General features: G+C 40.6%; 2 protein-coding genes across 2 annotated transcripts; both read right to left on the bottom strand.

The window, feature by feature from the left end:
- Positions 1–4,248: 4,248 nt before the first annotated feature.
- On the bottom strand, positions 4,249–4,896 carry LOC113291481. The gene has a single exon (XM_026541008.1). The coding sequence runs from the start codon at positions 4,894–4,896 to the stop codon at positions 4,249–4,251; it is 648 nt and encodes a 215-aa protein (XP_026396793.1).
- A 4,188-nt stretch (positions 4,897–9,084) lies between these two features.
- On the bottom strand, positions 9,085–9,684 carry LOC113291482 (zinc finger protein 1-like). Its single transcript, XM_026541009.1, has one exon. It carries the CDS (start codon positions 9,682–9,684, stop codon positions 9,085–9,087), a length of 600 nt encoding a protein of 199 aa, XP_026396794.1.
- Between the last annotated feature and the right edge of the window lie 5,895 nt (positions 9,685–15,579).

Consider the following 15,579-nt stretch of genomic DNA (forward strand, 5'->3'; position numbering starts at 1 on the left):
GAAGACGTTAACAATACAATGAACAAGATCGAGCAGAGCCTTCTGAAGGATCATGGCATTGTTAAGAAGCACTCTCGTCGTCCTATGCCTGAGCCCGTAACCTACACCTCCAATCCTTCTTCGGGAGGAAGTGTCCCTTCGTCTCAGAAGAAGAATCCAGCTGATCACGTCGAGTCTTCCAAGGGGAAGTAGGTTTCTATGTTTGTTTTGAGAAAGTTTATCTCTGTTGATTACTTGGCTTTGGGCCATTTTTTGTGTATCTTCTGTGTTTTTTGTCTATCTCCCCAAGCTTGTAATCAACTTTCGTGGAATGGATCATCGTTTGTTTTGAGTATGTACATCTTTAATTCATCTGCATAGTTAGTTCACATAACCTTTTAGATAGTGAGCATATCTAAATGTTGAAAAATGGATAAGCGATAGAAAGTGTTTGACAGCAATAACGAACGGAGGTACATTCGTCATTGACTTTGGACCTGTCACCCCACCGACCAACCCTGGGCCAGAGGATTACCAGACGGTGGGGGATAATTCAGAATTCTCAGACATGCGGTGCATTATTGGATTATTTACATGCACCCATTCTGCCGAGCCGCTGCTTTATTAATTGGTTGGGTATCTCTTTCTACTGGAATCCTTCCCCATGGTCCTATACTTATAGACGCTGATAGGGGAGTCCTGAGAGATCGTGTATAGTTACTTTCCCCAATAGATTCTTTGCCAAAAATTTGTTTGACTGATACGATGAGGTCTGCTACTCCTCGTCCAGAGATAGAAACATATCAAGCAGGTGCGCCAGCTTCTTCTTCTTCTAGTACTCTTCATGCTGGTGCAGAACTGCATTGCTTTATGGGTAGTATGGATTGAGGTATTTTGCATTCCAAGGGTGCCTGAGAACTTCTCCTTTCAGATTACGCAGGTAGTAGGATCCGTTCCCTGCGATGTCATGTATGATAAATGGCCCTCCCCATATTGGTGCTAATTTGCCCCACTTTCTATCTCTTTGATATTGCGGTATAGTTCTTAGCACATACTGTCCTTCTACAAAATTCCTAAGATTAAATTTCTTGTTGTAATCTCTATCCAATCTTCGTTGGTAGTTCTCCATTCTTTGTAGCGCTGTCTCCCTTCGTTCTTCTAGGTCATCGAGCCTTTCCAACATCATATCCGCTGTTAGGTTCTTCTCCCAAGCTTCGATCTTCGTGGCTGACATGATGATTTCCGTTGGAATGACAGCTTCGGATCCATAAGTGAGGAGGAACGGATATTCACTGGTGGCGGATCTTCATGTGGTTCGGTACGCCCATATCACATTATGCAGCTTCTCACACCATCGCCCATATTCACCAGAGTCTTGTTCGTGGCTTTGGCCTGGCCATTACTTTGGGGGTAGATGGGAGTCGATTTGTTCTTTCTGATCTTGAAGGTATCAAGGAGCATATCTATATTCTTTCCTTGTAGCTGCTTACCATTGTCGGAGACAATTTCTGCGAGAATTCCAAACCTGCAAATGATGTTTGAAAAATGAATGTGAATACGTCTACGTCTCTGATTCTGGCCAGAGCTTTGGCCTCCACCCACTTTCTAAAGTAATCCATGGCTACGATAAAGAATCGTCTTTTCCTTGACCCTTCGATCAGGGGCCCGACGATATCTACTCCCCATTTTGAAAATGGCTATGGAATATCTATCGAATTTAGCTTCGTTGCTGGGGTATGGATTCTCTTAGCAAAACGCTGACATTCTTCACATCTTCTAGACATCCTGGATGCATTCTGCATCATCTGTGCCCAGTAATACCCTTGCATCTTAGCTTTGTCGTCTAGTGACCTCATTCCACTGTGGTTGCCTACGTCCCCATAGTGGATGTCCTTCAGGATATAATGGCCTTTTTTCCTGGATAAACAACTCAATAATGGACCGAGGAAAGACTTCTTATAAAAAATTCCGTCACGAAGATCATATCTTCCTGCCTTTGATTGTATCTTTGGAGCTTTCTTCAGGTCTGCAGGCAGCGTTCATTCTTCAAGGAACAGGTGGATTTTGGTTCTCCAGTCCTCTTCGTTGCTGAAGTCTTCGTCTTCATTTTCTCTTGATAAGATATCGTATTCGACGAAATCATCGTGGATATCTTCCCCTACATCATTATCGACGATATCCTCCCCTAAATCGTCTTCACGATGGGTAGCGAAGGATTGTTGTGGAGTAATCGAAGGCTCATATACTCTTGTTATCTTGATGGCCTCGACGCTTTCATACCTTAGCATAGATAATATGTATGCTAAGGCATCGGCATGCCTAAGGTCTCTTCTACATAGATGTCGGAACTTAATGCTGGGTATCTGTGATTCTAGGGTATGGACCAGAGCCATGTATGCTGAGAGGGTCTCATCATAAACATTTTATTCCAGCTCCACTTGTCGAATGACTATTTGAGAATCACTTGTCAGACGTACGTCCGCTATTCCCATTTCTATTATCAACCGAAGGGCATGTACCACGGCTTCGTATTCTACGGTGTTGTTGGTATGCCCCTTGAATTCCAATATTAGTGCATGCACGATCCTATCTCCAGTTGGGGTGGTAATCACGATGCCTATTCCCGCTCCTTCTATGTTCCTTGATCCATCAACGAAGACCTCCCATCGTCTTTGGCTTGATGGCTCGAGTACATCGATCGGATATTTATTATCCTCTGCTGCTTCTTGATGTCCTTCACCTCTTCGTCATTTTCCAGGGGTAAATCTGCTAAAAAATCCGCCAAGACTTGTGATTTTTGTGTAGTCTGGACCTCGTGGATGATATTGAATTGATCAAGGTGTGTATTCCATTTCGCTATTCTACCCACTTTCCCGGTGTTTTTGAGAATAGCTTCTAGCGGCGCCTTGCAAGGGACACGAACATAATGGGTTAGGAAATAGGTTCACAGCTTCTGGGTTTCCCATACTAATGCTAGTATGAGTTGCTCAATCTTCGTGTAGTTTCTTTCTGCCGGGTTGAGATTCTTGCTGACGTAATAGATTGGTTGTTCGACCTTTGTGTTGGTCTTGACCAGTATTGCACTAACTGCATCTTCGGTGGAAGATATGTAAAGGGACAGTACCTCATCGGGATCGGGCTTCTGGAGGATCGTGATTGTGGCCAGGTATTCCTTAATCTTCTGGACGGCTTCTTCACATTCAGCTGTCCATGTAAATTTGCTTCATTTTTTGAGGATGTTGAAGAAGTGCTTTCATTTGTCCGACGATCTGGCGATGAATCTCCCTAGTGCTTCCAGTGATCCGTTGAGCTTTTGGACTTCTTTCAGGTTCTTCGGGGATGGAATTTCCACAATGGCCAGGATCTTAGCAGGATCGACTTCGATCCCCCTCTTCGTCACTAGATATCCAAGGAACTTTCCGGATGTGACGCCGAACGTACATTTTTCTAGATTCACCTTTATGTTATACTTCCTCATGGCATCGAAGATATCTCTCAAATTCTCATGGTGGTCTTTGCGCAGCTTACTTTTGACAAGCATGTCATCAACATAAACTTTTAAAGTGTTCCCAATGCACGGCTTGAAGATAGCATCAACCATCCTCTGGTATGTTTCCCCCGCGTTCCTCATCCCGAAGGGCATTCGTGTGTAACAATAGAGTCCGTGCGGGGTGTAGAACGCCGTATGTTGTTGATCTTCTTCTGCCAGGGCTACCTGATTGTAACCGGAATATCCATCCATAAACGATAGTTCTTCGTATCCTTCGACGGCTTCTACCAATTGGTCAATGCTCGGGAGTGGTTAACTGTGTTTGGGCATGCTTTATTGAGGTTGGTGAAGTCGGTGCATATTCTTACTCCTCCATTCTTCTTCGGTACGATGACCATATTCGAAATCCAGGTTGGGTACTTCACTTCCTTAATGAATCCTGCCTCTAACATCTTGCGGAGCTCTTTCTCGATCGCCTGATGGTACTTCGGTGCGACTTTTCGTACCTTCTGTCTAAAAGGGGTCGTGCCTGGCTTTATGCGAAGCTCGTGTTGGATTATCTTCTAATTGATACATGTCATGTCTCCTAGTTTCCATATAAATATGTCCGCATACTCCGTAAGTAGCTTGATTAGGGCTGCGTCTCTTTCCTTGTCCATTAGAGTGCTTATCTTGATCATCTTCGGGTTTTCTTCGGTCCCTATATTGATCTCCTTCGTGGGTTCTACAGGTGTGAACGTGGGCTTTGGTTCCCCTATGAGAGGGACGTTCTTTAATTGCTATTTGGCAGTCTCTTCAGCCTCTTTAGCCATTGAAGTAGAAGCTTCGGTAGTTAAGGTGACATTCTCCTTTGTACAGATTTTTCCCGAAATTTCTTCAAGATATAGTTCGATTTCCTTGTCCTTGGCTGCTGCCTTGTTTTTGCTCCTGCGGGGCTTCCGCTGCTCATCTTGTTCATTGTTGAGTTGGTTTTGCAGAGATTGGCATTCTCGGGCGGTGATCTGATCCCCCTTAATTTCCATTACCTCTTCGAGCGTTGGGAATCTAAGGTACTGGTGATATGTTGCTGCTACTACTTTGAGTTTGTGTACCCATCTACGACCGATGATGGCGTTGTAGGGAGAAGGAGCATCGACCACACTGAACCATGTTTCTATATTCATTGGTCTTGTCCTTACTTCTAATACGATGTCTCTTAGGGGATTCGTTGGGGCGCCATTGAATCCATAGATGGTATAATAAGAAGACATCAGTTGCTCATCATTCAGTTCCATTCGTTTGAACGTATCATAGAACAAAACGTCGACTGAACTCCCACCGTCAATCAATATCTTCTTGACGTTACATACTGCTACCGGTAAGGTGAGAACTAGAGAATCGTTGTGGTCCTCCATGTCTTCTTCGATATCTTCAGCGTCGAATATCATTGGTGCGTTCATCCATTCTTCGTGCTCATCAACTTCGACCCCGTCGATCTTGTATAACTCATAGTAGTCCTAGAATTGTTTTCTCAATATTTTTCCTATCTGGGCGGTCAGATAAGGTCCGTTGGATTCAGAGCATGAAATGGTATTCGAGCATTCGGTTACCTCAGGTAGTTGGACTTGCTTCGTTTTTCCCTATCATCGGTTTCTGCCTTATGAACATACTGCTTGAGGTCACCCGCGTCAATCAGTTTTTGGATCATTATTTTGAGGTTCTTGCACTTTTCGGTCTGATGCCCGTTGAAGCTGTGGTACTCACAGTAGTCTCTATATTTCTCGGACCGAGGTGGCTGCTTTCCTTTGGACCAAGGCCACTCTAAGTTCTCTCGATCCTTAATCTCCATTAGGATGCGAGCGTGGTTGGTGTTGAGCTTCGTATACACTTGATCCTCGAATTTCCGATCATCATCATGTCGACGATCATCCCTTCGTCCTCTACTATCTTCGTTGGGACGTTCAGCTGAGTTATCCCTCTTGGATCCGCTAGCTTGCTCCATGGAATTAGTCTGATGAGATCCCTGCGTTTGGGCCCTCGGATTTTCTCGTTGGATTTCTTCCAATCTGGCGTGCTTTTCGATGATAACTCGAAGGTCTCCTTCGGTCGTGGGTACAATTTCATGGATCTCGACAAACAGCGGGCTCATCATATCAAATCCCCATTTGTAGCAATTGATAGTGACCACCGGATCTACGTTCCCTATTGCTTGACAGATTCTGTGCCACCTATTGGTATATTCTCTGATGGTTTCTTTGTACGACTGCCAGCGAGAAAAGCTTGTCCATCCCGGTGTTGACAGCTTTGTTGTACATGTAGGTTCTCAAGAATTTCTCCGTGAGATGGCTGTAGGAGTCGCTAGAGTTGGGTGGTAAGTTATCGAACCAATATAGGGTTGATCCTTTCAAGCTTGAAGGAAAATATCTGCATAGGACTGCATCGTCCTGGTCCCATCGAGCCAAAATACGATTGTAATATCGAAGGTGGGCCATGGGGTCGCTGGATCCATTGTAGCATTCAAACGCTGGTATGGGAAACTTCTGTGGAATGAGAGATTTCTCCAAGTGTGGGGTCAGTGGTGTGGTGCTGGCTTCCCTCATTACTTCTTCTAGCCTTCCTCCTCCTTGTCTTGATTTCAGTTGTTTGATTTCAGCCATCATTTCGGCACGAAGGTCCTCCATTTCACGCTGGTGATCATGTTATATTGAGGATCGTCCTGATCTTCGGTTCTCACTATCGAAATAATCTGAGTCTTCGGGAACGTAGTCTGGATCAGACGATCTGTTTCCTATGGCTTCTCTTCGGTTTAATGGCTCGAGATTGTTGGCATTTGTCACGACGATCCTTCGGTCATGATTCGGCTCTGGTGCTTTAGAATTTGCTTCATCATGCGGGTGTGCCGCTCCTATGCTTTGGGCGATCCTATCCTTGAGCTCTTGATTTTCTTGAGCCAGCAGTGCTACTGCATCTGCGTATACCCGCTGGTTCTTCTTTAATTCCCCGAGCTCTGCCATCAGTTGAGGGGAATGGTTCGATCCTTGGTTTGGGGTCCCGGTTCGCACCTGCCCTCCAATGGCCACAATACGGCCTTCGTCTGCTGTATGGATTAAAGGAGGGGGCGGATCGGTAGCAACTACTGGCAGTTCCACGTGTGGGGGCGCGGGTTGGTTCATTGTTAATAAGGGTTGAGTAGTTGGCAGAGCTTGGTTATGGTCATTCATTGGTGGCATTCCAAAGACCGGTTGTTGCATCGTCGATTCAACAAATCGTTCTCGTTGTTCATGGGCTCCGGTAGCTGCTATCGTCTTTGCTGCGTTGGCTTTGGCTGCTATAACTTTGAGGGCCGCTGCCGCTACGGTATTGGCATCCAGTGGTGAGGTGATCTCTGCGGCATCTTGCTTCTGATTTGCTGCCTTCGACTTCTCACCCTTCTGCTTGCTGCGTGTTACAACTGGGGTTGTCCTCGGTGTTTGTTTTGACGACGCCTTGGTTTTTCCCATGTCTTTCATTTTCTCCATCTTCGATTTTCTGCAAAAACGAAACGTTGTCGAAGAACAAGATCCACAGTGGCTTTGTTAGCAAAGTTAATCCAAAGAAAGAGGTAAATACCACAACGTATAATTAAAGATTTTTAAGGAAAACATCTCGGGAAACACGGCGAGGGATAACGTAGATCCAACAATCGTAAACATAGATCTACCCATAGGTTTAAAAATGCTTTGTGAAAATTGACAAGCCCGAGGGTTTTATGTATGAAAGTCTAGGTTCAGCGTATGTTTGCTAGAAACTACATGAGGATGACAAAAACTTAAATGAAAGGATTTCAAAAAGATCTAAAAGGTTTTGTCACAAAAAACATAGATTTAGAAGGTTCTTGCGAAAGTAAACGCCGATCTAAAGGAAAACAGGTTCTTGTGAAAGTAAACGCCGATCTAAAGGAAAACATAGATCCAAAAGGTTTTTTCAAAGAAAACATAGATCTTGAATTCCCTTGCAAAAGTAAACGCTGATCTAGAGGAAAACATAGATCTAACAGGTTTTTTCAAAGAAAATGATGATAGGCTGCTCTAACACTATTATCCGGGGAATAGCGCTAGGAGGCAAAAAGGGAAATCACATGGAAATATAAATCTTTTACCAGGACAAGAGTCCCTGTTTCTAGCGCCAGATTGTGAACACGGAAATAACGATGGTATCCACGTATTCACAAACAATATTCGCATCACTCACAAAATCATTGAGGAGAACGAAATACGTGTAAAACTATACAAATCTGATGCTTATTAGACTCAGAGCCTTCGGGCTCGTCCTTGTCTAGCCATAAGAGAATAACTGGACAGACTATCGATGCACAATATATAACATAACACAACATATAAGTAAAATAAAAGAGCGAGGGTTCAGAATGTAAACGAGACAATGATTTACGTGGTTCAGCACTAAGGCCTACGTCCACGGGTGTAGTTGTTTCACTATGCATTTGGGGATTACAAAGATAGTCGAATGACTTTGGAGTGAATAACGAATCTAGGAAGAAGATAAATCTATTACTTACTCTTACTATTTCTCTCTCTCCTGCTCTTTTCTCTCACTCTACCTAGAATTGGTCGACCCCCTTTTTCTTAGTGTTCAAGGGGTATTTATAGGCATCTTTGGTGAGGCCTTCTGCTATAGACAGTTGTGTCCTTATCGTCTTGATTTGTGTACTCGAACCCGATGCTATCTTCGTTCTGATCCATCGTCTCTCAACGGTATTGTGTAGAAACGAAGATGGGCTTCCTTCTTCTCCATAGGATCTTCGACACGCGTCCTATGCCTAGGGTGTTTAATGCGGGTGGTTGGGGAAATCTGCACGCGTCAGGCGGCTGTCTGATGCCCCTGTCACATCCCTGTCGGCGTGATTTCTCCCCACCCTTGATCTTGGATTTTTCTTGGGATGGAGTAAAGTTGATCTCTTGGTCTACTACGCTACTTCGCGGTAGCTCGGTCCTTTGGTACTCCTTGATCATCCATCGATGGATTGATCTGATGATGGGAACACGTGGATGTCAGATGCCCCTTGAGTGTTGGGACGTGGCATTATATCTCGATGTTCAGGGGCTGCATGTCTTCCACGTATGGCCCTTCGACACGTGGCAGATGATGAATTATGCGTATACAATAGGGTTGTCTATAACATAAAACAATTCTCAGTTCCAGATTGGTAACTCCATGAAATCTGGTAACTATGGCAGAAATGATAACGCGGTGTTCAGTTTTTGTCCGAACTCTGAAGTCTGATCCATGTACCCTCCCCGGCCGACTCTAGTACGAGCAGTCTATACTTGTTAATGCATTTAGTTAATTAGTCGATAATTTGATTCTATATAATTAACTTCAAACTAAGTACCAAGTCTACGATATTTAAAGCTCAACTACAAAAGCATTAATCTTTAAGGGCTAAGGGGAGGGGACCATTATGCAGCTTAATAGAGTTCAAACTTCATCGCTATTATATATTAATTAGCTACAACCCAGCAACAAAATTTGTTGTGAAAGATCCAACAACAAAATTAACCGACCAGGCTATACAGTTAACTTTTTCGGACACGCTGCGTACTTTGTTTTCCGAATGATCGCGCAATTATAACCTGCTTTCAAAGCTTAAGAGATAAATCAAGCTTTAATACTCCCTCACCCGGCGGTACCGTAGATGTACTTACGACGAAGCACTTGCTACCAGCTGCCACGCTAGAATCAGATGTATTGTTGTGTGAGCGGTTGTGTTTATCCTTCCCATACAAACCAGAAGAGCTCCGAGAAGCCCATGACGACAAAGAATAAGGTGCTGGTTTTTGTACCGGTCGACCTTGAATACCCAGTGATGATTTCTTGATAAAGTCACCATGAGTAAGAGGTGGCGATGCAGATGGTAATGAACTCATGGTTGACGATGAGAATGCTTGGTGGCGCTGTAGGTTCTTGCCGTGACTTGCTTTATAATAACTAAAAGCTGCGAGTGCGGCTAGTGTAGCTGTACGTTCTCGTTTGTGAGCATTTTGATGTCCTCCTAGTGCTTGTGCGCTATGATATTTCCGGTGACAATAGTTACAAGAGAACATATCCGTCGCTACTCTTTTTGGCTGCTGATAAGCAATCTCCATTGTTGTTCCTCGATGGTCAGTATGCCCATGATGATAAGGAAGAGGACTTGGATTAAGATTGAGATCATTGTTGAAGTAATCTTTGGAAGACATTTTTTTTTCCTCGGAAAACCAGTATACGGTAAATGCTAAATAGTAGCACTAATACAGCATTCTCACTATTGCGTGATCATTTCAATTGAATATGTTAGGGTATTGGGACTTCCATATATATAGGATGAGCTAGGAGATGATCTTGATGATCACTAAATGTAAACACTATTATTAGTAATTTGTATGTCATAAAAGTAAATATTTAACTCTTACAATAAGTACGTACGTATAGTATTCATCGGGGAGATTTATTAATAATTAAATCAATGGCCATTAAATGTGATGATCTGTATACGTCACTACAAAACAAGTAGCTTCCAGGGACGGTTGTTTTGAAAAAACCGTCCCTAAAGAAGGATATTTGGGACGGTGATGGCCTGACCGTCCCTAATAGTCATAAAATATTTAAATCAAGGCTAAAATATGTCCGTTCTAAAAAGAAAACATGGCCAAATAGTATTAGTGACGGTGGAACAGGGGACGGTACATAAATCTTCCCTAATACCTTTTGGGACGGTTTTTTGTCCTCTTGGAACGTTTTTTGACTGTCCCAAAAGGCCTTCTGTTTTGTAGTGCGTATATAAGGTTATATAGGTGGTTGATGATGACGATTTTTCGTATACCATTTTTTTCGAAGAACATGTTATATTAAAAACAACCAGGCGAGATTAGGGTATACCCGGATTAATTGAGGTATACCATTTTATTCCTATCCAAACTAGTGTGCTAAGGAATGTCTAAAAGGTGTTAAAAGACCAAATTGTCCATTCTAAAAAATCATGCCGACCAAAACATATCAAAAAAAAATCAAAATCTTTCCTCTAAACTCTAACTATGCGTGTGAAATCAGAAAAAAAAAAGAAAAAAAAAACGAAGAATCAAAACGAACCAAAGGTCGACAGGTTTTTTTTTGTCGACCTTGCCGACTAAAATATAGTCGGCAAGGTTTAAGGTTGAATACCGTGCCGACTTTTCATCTCTGAAATTAGCAGTTACAGAGTCGGCAAGATATCCATCTCTATACCTTGCCGACTATAGTTTAGTCGGCAGGTTATGAAATTAATACCTTGCCGACTATAGTTTAGTCGGCAGGTTATGAAATTAATACCTTGCCGACTAATCATGCATTTGTAACACCTTTCTCTGTATGTCGAAAATATTTTAGTCGTCAGGTATTTCTTGTCGACCTTGTCAACTTTTCATACTTTCAGAACTGAAAATGTTGATTTCTTCTATAATTTTGAGTATAAAATCACCCAACAGCTCTACAATCCCATATTTATAAACGTCTGGGTAGTACGATTTAATTTCGTTACAAGTAGAATTCTCAAAAAGAATCTCAAAAATTTACCCACATCCATGAGTTCAATATAAAAAAAAACCTAATTTCAAATTTTAATCAAATAATTAACTAACTAAATTAATGACCCTAATCACATTTATTAGTGTTTTAATTAATCAAAAATAAATTAGTCATTTTTGTAAATATGTAGTTAAGGGGCTTTGTGTTTTACTTCAAAATGATCTTATTTTATCCCATTTGGTATACTCCAATTAATTTGGGTGTACCCAATCAAGCCAGAAAAAGAAAAAGAGAAGTACGATTACAAATCTAATAACGAGTAGCTGCAGTGCTTTCTTGGATTGGAAATGAAATTTCCTACATGACCGTTTTTTAGTGTTTTGGCTGTTCTCATTTTAGTGGTCTTAAATTTATTTATTTTTAATCAGCAAATGCAAAAAATTTACAGATAAATGGCTAACAGGGGTAAGCAAAAAAAAACTCATAGAGCCAAACAGGACCAGAAGAACCTAAACCAACAAACTCTTACTACGAAGAAAGAAGAAGAAGAAAAAAAGACCCGAAAAAAACTAAAAAAATTTAAAAAGAGTCCCAATTTAAGAAGAAAGAAAGACCCGAAAAAAACTAAAAAAATTTAAAAAGAGTCCCAATTTAAGAGGGCATCGTCTAAAGATAAACCCCTAAGATCATCTGACTTCAAACAACAAAAGAAAGCCTGAATTTTCACCTGTTTAATGACATCGTCGTTAGTAGATGTATCATCTTCAATAACTATGACATTTCGCGTCTTCCAAATATAGCATCTTCAAAAACTATGGCATTTTATTGGTCTAAGTAACGGTTAAAGAACGCGCTTATGAAGTTATGATCTCTACGAATAATCTTTGTTATTCGAGTTCCTCATCATGTGAGAGTTCTATTCAAAATTCACATAGACATATGCGTCATTTTACAATTATTTTGAAATCATTGTAATGAGATGCATTAATGATACAGATAATTGAGAATTCAGGCAATGTCATTAAGATTTCAAACGACATAATAATTACATTATAACAGAAACTAGAATTAACATTCAAATATTTTCTTGAATCGGCATGTGTGTTTAATTCTTACCACTTCTCTTTTATATTTTCTTGATTATAATTGATACTAATCGGATGTTCTCGTTAGAGAGCTTGGTTGTAAGACAGAAAAGTTGTCGTTCGCTTATCTTGGAATGCTAATTGGAGCTCACTGGCGTTCCACTTCAGTTTGGGAGCATGTCTTGATTAGAATGGAACAAAAGCTGGCATCGTGGAAGAAAAGACAACTTAATAAAGCAGGTAGATCAATCCTAATTAAGAGTTGTCTTGCGAGCTTACCTATCGATTACCTTTATCTTTTTCATCTTCCGGTGAGTGTGGAAAAAAGAATGATAAGGATTATGCGTAATTTTCTGTGGGGTGCGGTGGAAGGTAGAAGAAAGTTGGTTTGGGTTTCATTGAAGAAGCTTTGTGTTCCGAAAGTGAATGAGGGTCTAGGAGTGAAAAACTTGAGGAAAATAAATCAATCATTGCTAGTTAAGTGGATTTGGAAATTTTCGAAGTCAAAAAACAGCCTTTGGAGAAAGATAGTAAATGAGAAATTCACTTACAGTAGCGAATTACTTGTTCCTGATGTGGATAATAAATCACAATGTAGAAGACCGTGGAATAATGTCACCAATATAGTTCCGACAGTTCAGAGTTTGGAGAGATTCACGGTTGTAAATGGTAAAGGCATACGCTTTTGGAAGGATCATTGGCTAGACAAGGGGAGATTGCAAGACTTGTTTTTGGTGGTTTTCAAGGTGGTCAAGATGAAGGATGCAACAATTTTCAATATGATGGCGAATAGACAGTGGGTTTGTGATTTCAAGAGGCCTTTAAATTTGAATGAGCAATTAGAATGGGATTTATTGCTACGTGATTTAAGTGAAGTTCCTAGTCTTGTAGGGGTGGATGACGATATGGTGATAATGGATATTTCAATGTTGCAAAATGTTATGAAATACTTACATGCGACTCGGAAGAATGTGGATTCGATAAGTTCCTTTGGAAAAGTATTATTCTCAACAAGTTGAGTTTTATTCTTTGGGCTACTTTCCATGATTCGCTCCCAACCAGAGATATGCTGCGCCATATGGGAGTAGACATTGATAGTAAGCAATGTGTCTTGCGTGACGAGGAAAGAGAGTCTGCAAACCAGATGTTCATTCACTGTAAGTACTCTACTGAAATTTGGAGTTATTTCAATAAAGCTTTTAAGATAGCTTGGTCAATGCAAGAATTTTGCTTCACTTGTTCGAAGCATGGTCTACCAATGTGTTACAAGGTAGAGGTAAGGATGTTTGGCATATCTTGCATTATGCGATATGCTGTATTCTTTGGAAGGAAAGGAACGGAAAGGTTTTTGAAGGTCATCACAAAGATGCGCAAGAAAGTATTGATTTGGTTAAGTAATTGGTGGTCTTATGGTCTTGTGACAACGATACTTTTAAGTACGTTGACCCTAACTTAATTTGGAGGAATTGGGACACTCTAATGTGTATGTAGTCTTCTCTGTACTGAACTTGGTTTAATCCTTAGTTTTTATCTTTTTTATTTTTAATATAACCTTCTCTTCGGAAAAAAAAAAGAAAAGAAGAACGCAACCTTTTTTTTTTCTCCTTTTATTTTCTGGACGTTAAAGCGAGAAAAAAAAAAGACACTACGTGCAAAGACACGAACAAGAACTAGCAATAGCGCTAGAACCATCCAGCAGGCAAAGAGGGCGAGTTGGGAAGATGTCCACCCACCATTCTGATAGACACATTTTTGTGTCTAAATTGTCCTCAATGTCTGTTTTGTTGGAACTCGATTTTTGTACTAATATTGTGTTTTTATGTATTTTTAGGAAATAAATATTGTTGGAAAATTCGGCTCAAAAAGTTGCTCGGAGCACCCCCGGAGGACATTTTCTATACGGACCCTCACTTTGGATAAGGTGTAACCTAATTACTAAGGGGCACCCAATTTCTAGGCAGCTGCTAACCGTACCCCAGAACCGGATAGGGGGCAACCCTTCTTCTTCATTTCAAATTCATTTTTTGGCGGGAAGAAGAGTTCACTCCTGGCAATTTTCTCGATCGGATTTTGGATGGGTTAGAGGTAGACTAAATCGCTGAAACTTCATGGGTGGACGTGATATAGCCTAAAAGGCTTGGTATGGGCCTTTGGTTCGATCCAATTTGGCTGGATATTCCGCGAGAAGCAAACAAAGCTACACGTTCGTGGGAGAGTTTTTCACGGGATTTGCTATGAATTGTGTGTGTTGTTGGGACTCTAATTCGTGTACTGAACGTGTATGGAGGACTCTTAGTTTCAATAGACGCGTGAAGGAAGTAAAGAAGGATATAAAACCATAATTTTGGAGACATTACTGCGAGAGAATTTGGTCTTGTGGAGTATATATAGGGTGATGGGGACTCAGAGAGGGGGAGGGGAGAGTTAGGGAGACTTTAGAAGACAACAGAGGCGAGAAATCAAAGTTGCAGAGAACTCCATTGTTGCTGCTGGTGAAGAACACACGAAGAACAACGACCCACAAAGAACCGTCGTTTATGCTACAGTGGAGCGGCAGACTTATTTGCACAGTAACAGTGACACTAGCAGACTTATTGCACAGTACACTACACAAACCTTATATCGTTCTTTGTAACAGTTTGGTTTGTAATGGTTTAGTTGTTTGTTGGTTTTTTTAAGCATTATTTCTCCCATTTTCTTCATTTGTAAACCCCTTGAGCAATAAAATGATTTTGAGCGTGTTTCCAACATGATGATGAGCTAATTCTCCCACAACCAAGGCAGTGAGGAAGCTATTTACGCATGAATAATTGGTAATCATTTATTTCCTCTAATTTATAATTATAATTCACTCAATCACTGCTTTTGCAGAGTTTTTAATTGTTTGCAAAAATTTCTTCATTAGTTGTGATTCAATTAGATAGGTTATGCTTTGTTTAGATAATCTATGCTTAGGGATACAATTAATTTTTGAGAATTTTCCAGATTATTTGTGAATTAAGAAATAAGAGTCTTAAAATATAATTAGAGTTTTGGATTGTTTACCATAATTTATTCATGTGTAATAGTGAAATCAGTGTCTTGGTTGTTTTCTAATATCTTGAAGTCAATTTTGTAATAAGTTTTCTTTGTTTTTAAATTTTTATTAAGTCTAAAATTCATTGCCTTCACAAGTCTTAAAACAACCCTTTTATCACTATCTACAACAACTTTGAAACACATCAAATTTTTGGCGCCGCCGACGCGGACTTGTCTTTAGGATAGAGTTTTTATATTTTTTTTTTTAGTTTTTTTGTTCTTCTTTACGTTTTTGGGTTTTTGTCTTTTCCTTTCAGATTTTGGGAATTTGGAGCGAAAGAAATTTTGCCAAAGCTTTTGGCGAATATTTAAAGACTTGAAGTAAAAGGCAAAGCGAAAGGAGCTAAAGAAGAAGAATTTTTTTTTTATAAAAAGAGAGAAAAAAAGAGAGTGTTATTTTATTAGATTGTATTAGGAATTCTTTTATTT

The sequence above is a fragment of the Papaver somniferum genome, chromosome 6 (genome assembly GCF_003573695.1).
Source record: "Papaver somniferum cultivar HN1 chromosome 6, ASM357369v1, whole genome shotgun sequence".
In the NCBI taxonomy this organism is placed as follows: domain Eukaryota; kingdom Viridiplantae; phylum Streptophyta; class Magnoliopsida; order Ranunculales; family Papaveraceae; genus Papaver; species Papaver somniferum.

Bases quoted from the DNA above. Each gene is read 5' to 3' on its own strand.
- LOC113291481 (XM_026541008.1), bottom strand. From the start codon at position 4,896: ATGATATTCGACGCTGAAGATATCGAAGAAGACATGGAGGACCACAAC.
- LOC113291482 (XM_026541009.1), bottom strand. From the start codon at position 9,684: ATGTCTTCCAAAGATTACTTCAACAATGATCTCAATCTTAATCCAAGT.